This window comes from Malus domestica, chromosome 14, assembly GCF_042453785.1.
Source record: "Malus domestica chromosome 14, GDT2T_hap1".
NCBI classification, from domain to species: Eukaryota; Viridiplantae; Streptophyta; class Magnoliopsida; order Rosales; family Rosaceae; genus Malus; species Malus domestica.
Genome location: NC_091674.1, coordinates 27,644,245 through 27,648,637, shown reverse-complemented (window position 1 = coordinate 27,648,637; position 4,393 = coordinate 27,644,245). Strand labels below are relative to the sequence as shown.

The window sequence follows — 4,393 nt, the reverse complement described above, 5'->3', positions numbered from 1 at the left end:
TGCATGCAAGAAAACACTGATGAAGTTGAGATATTTTTCAGTTTGTCGGGAACATGGTTCTATACATCAAGTGTCATAATACAAGTGATTGTAATTTTTTTTTCAAGTATCCAACCATTTATATTATGATACGCGATGTGTCGGTGTATCGGACTGTGTTTCCAAAATATTGGAAAATCTCTCCATGAAGTTACAATCTTTGATCAATTTGATGAATTGTATGTATTAACCATTGCTGTTAAGCCCCAAAATCAATATTTGATATTGGACTAATTAAAGCAAAATAAATTTACTCTCGTGGAGTCATGGACCATATGGCAAGTAGATACTTCCTCACATCAATTTAAGAACCTTAGAACCATCAATGCACTAGTTTTAGGATTTAGGACCACAATCTTGGTGTAGAGGAGAATAAATTTAGATCACGTTTTACAATAGAACTACAATATAATTGTGGGCAACATACTCCTACAAGTTGAGATATTTTTCAGTGTACCAGGAACACAATCCTATACACGAAGTATCGTTGTAATTATTTTTTTCAAGTATCCAACCATTTATATTATGATACACGCTGTATTGGTGTACCAGACCATGTTTCCAGCACATTGAAAAATCTCTCCATGAAATTACAATCTTTGATCAATTTGATGAATTGTATGTATTAACCATTGATGTTAAGCCCCAAAATCAGTATTTGATATTGGACTAATTAAAGCAAAATAAATTTACTCTCATGGAGTCATGGACCATATGGCAAGTAGATATTTCCTCACATCAATTTAAGAACCTTAGAACCATCAATGCACTACTTTTAGGATTTAGGACCACAATCTTGGTGTAGAGGAGAATAATTTAGATCACGTTTTACAATAGAACTACAATATAATTGTGGGCAACAAACTCCTTTGGACTTAATTTCATGCGTCCCTAAGGAGATTCGGGTGCGCAGTCGAACCCAAGACTTACTGACCTTTAGTTGTATTCGAGTTTTGCTTTTCATTTCTATATGGGGTGCATTTCCTTGAATATTGAACTTGAGATGAAGGAATGTACGATGTCTCCAACTATGTGAGTAGCCAAGCATGTGTTTGCTTCCAGATGATCAAAATTTGAAGTTTTCCTTCAAGTATAACACTATTTCTTGCTGCAGAAACATCGAGATAATTAGTGAGATCAGCCATTGCATACTAAAAGTGTTGAAATGTGTTCAGAACAAATAAGCAAACAAGTTTTGCAATTGGCTAGGATTAATTAGTGTAAGAGTGCTTACAATCAAGCAAAGAAGAACGCATCCAGCGGTGCCCGGGAACAAAGCATACCAGAAACTCAAGTTATGGAACTTCGCTCCATCGATGAAGAGTAAAGGCAAGCTTGCAGCTGCAAATTGAACACAGAATAAGTTGTGCACCAGATTTTAGTAGCAGAAAAAAGAGATTAATGAGAATTTTGTGTTGGATAGGAGGTAGCAGGAATTACCAGGTGGATGTGCGGAACGTGTGCAAATCATGAAAGCAACGGATGCAGCTAGGGCAACGCTCCTAGCAAGCCATCCTGGGCCAAATGTGGAAAATGTCAGTACACCAATTGCTGCACAACCTATTTGTGCCATGAACATATTGTACTTCTGCAAAACCACAAGGGAGAATTAGTGTGTTATTTCAATAGGCTATATATGCTTTTGATTATCTTAAATTTAATTGGGGAATGACACAAAAATTGAAATTACCACTTTTGACGAATAGCAAATTTGTTTAACCATCAAATCTAAGTCGAACAAATCTAACTCTGTTGTTCATTTTTCGGCCAAGATGAATTTAAGTTCGACTCTTTCATATGACTCTGTAATATACGTTTAACCCTTTATTTGACCTAGGTATATAGGTCTTTTCACATACAAAAAGACTAAGCGTAAGGAAGATGGGGTATTTGAATTTTGAACAGAGGATTTCATGTATAAGGATAAGCAATCTTAATAACTTGACCTGCAAATTCTTACAAGAGTTGTATAGATTGGCAAACTCATATACAAAACATCTACGACTCATGGACATTTCCCCCTTAAATATTCAGCTTCCTAAATGAACAGGCCAGAACAATTAAAAGTTTGGATCAAAATAAGTCCTAATAAGGAACTTCAAGAAAATCTGGACTTAATTTTGCTATCTTCCATTTTCATCATGTTGGGTCCATACAGCTGGAGTTGTGCCAATTGTATACATGTACTCGTGTCTACCATTGACTCACTACTCAAACAAGGCAGTCTAGGCTTGAAGGAGAACAAAGCAACTTATGGCTCATATTCACCAAATAGATTACAAAAGAACAAAGAGCATTCATGGATAATTTTGGGAAAAATTTGTGTGTCACCGGAAATATGTCGTGCACATGTTACTATAACATTTTATAAGTCAAGTGATAAGCGTTATAAACTTGAAAATATATCTTTAATGTAATTATATCACTACATAAATCATGTGATGAGTGATACAGAAACATGAATATATCAGCAGTTTATATGCAAGAATCTCTCCTGATTTAAACCTCAGAAAGTAGAACAAGTTTAATACCCGAGCACCAGGAGAGGATGGAGTGGCAAAGAGGACTGCAGAAACTGCCCCTAAAGGTGCAATTGTCATTGACATTCCTTTTTGTGCTAATATCTGATCCATCCTCCCCAATATTGCCATTGCTGCAAAAGCCCCTATTTTTCACCAAATGCACATCATTAATGCATCTAAACACATGATTAATAGGTATTATTATTTATAATATTAATCTCTATGATTCTAATTACCTGCAGAAGGCCAGGTAATGTCACTGAGAGAAGGAGCAGCGGAACCCTTCTCAGGCTTCCAGCTGTCCCATAGTGGTGAAGCCAAATTGCTTGAAGCCACAATCCCATAAATTTGATTTCTTCTTTTGATGTTTACTATGCTTCTGCTGTTGACATGTCCTAAACCAAAAAGTGCTTTTGTGGGAGGGGTAGAAGTGCTTTCGGGATGAAGAAGATGGTGATGAAATCTAGAAGTCCTCATCAGCTGCATGCCCATTATTTCTATTGGATGTTTCTTTCTCTTCCAATTGCTCCAGAGATGGATATGAATATGATTTTCTTTAGGAAGATGAAAGGGTCAGAGAGACTATATCTGACCGTTGGGAGTTCGAAAACCAGATATTTCGAATCAAGTGGTCTTTTGGTGAAGTCGAAAGGCCATTTTTGTTGGCATTTGCCACACAACTGACAACTCCATATATACAGACAACATTTCTAAGAAGAAAAATTATATATAACCCTGTAGAAGGGGAGTTGAGGATTCTCATGAATATTGGCACTTGAAAATAAGAAAAATAAAAAGACTTAGACCTGATTTGGGAGTGAGGTGCTTAAAAAAAAAGCATCCATGAAAAAAAGCTGTAAGGGTTTTAGGTGTTTGGTAAACTGAAAAAAATGGCTTATTTTGGAAGCTGCTGTGAGAATAAGCTGAAATCAAAGGAAAAAGCTGAAGCTGCTATTTGCAGCTTTGGAAAACTGGCTTTTTTTCAAAGCACACAGAGCTACAGTGCTCCTTTAATGAAAAGACCCACTATCAAACTGCTTTTTTTTTCCAAAAGCACTTTTACAAAGAAGTTTACCAAACACTCTGCTGCTTTATTTCACAGCCGCTTATTCTCACAGCACAGCCGCTTATTCTCACAGCAGCTTTTTTTTCAAAGCACAGCAATACCAAACCAGCCCTTAGCACAAAGATGCACTTCGAGCTTTTAAAAACCTATTGCAGTGTTTCAATTCCTTCATCTTTGATTGTAATTAAGCAAAAAGAGACTTGTAATTCAACTAGTTAAGAATATTTTCTAATGCACTTGAAATCTCGATTTTAATTCTCCTCCCTAACATAGCTTGTACACACAAAAAAAGGTGATTAAACCAAAGCACTATGATTAATTACTCATTGGGGCATGATTCCTCTTTCATGTGTTATGAGTTGAATATGCATTATTACAGCATTTTTAATGTGCTCTCAAGACGAGATTTAGAAGTTTAGAAAAATTCAACTCCAACTATGCTCTCTATGATAGCAAAACCTTAAGAACGTGTGCTCCTAATGACTCAACATTAATGACTATTATTTTTATATTATTTTAGGCACACAATATAGGTTTACTTGGTAGTGTTTTTAAAATGATTAAAAACGATTTTTGGGTTCCAAAAAGACCTTATTAAACACTGGTTATGTACTTCTAGCAGAAAACACTTCAAATGCTTTCTAAATTCACTAGCATTTTTACTAAGAATTGGTTTGAAAAAAAATTCATTAAAAACTTTTAGTCATTTTAAAAGCATTTTTAAACGAGCCATTATTCTGTTGGTTCTTTCTCATTATGATCCCTT

General features: G+C 35.4%; 1 protein-coding gene across 1 annotated transcript; it reads right to left on the bottom strand.

The window, feature by feature from the left end:
- Positions 1–752: 752 nt before the first annotated feature.
- Positions 753–3,251, bottom strand: LOC103401358 (uncharacterized). Its single transcript, XM_008340074.4, has 5 exons — positions 2,798–3,251; positions 2,571–2,704; positions 1,480–1,627; positions 1,274–1,380; positions 753–1,147 (listed from the first exon to the last, which is right to left on the bottom strand). The coding sequence occupies exons 1-5, from the start codon at positions 3,051–3,053 to the stop codon at positions 1,106–1,108; spliced, it is 687 nt and encodes a 228-aa protein (XP_008338296.2). The 5' UTR covers positions 3,054–3,251; the 3' UTR covers positions 753–1,105.
- Positions 3,252–4,393: the final 1,142 nt, after the last annotated feature.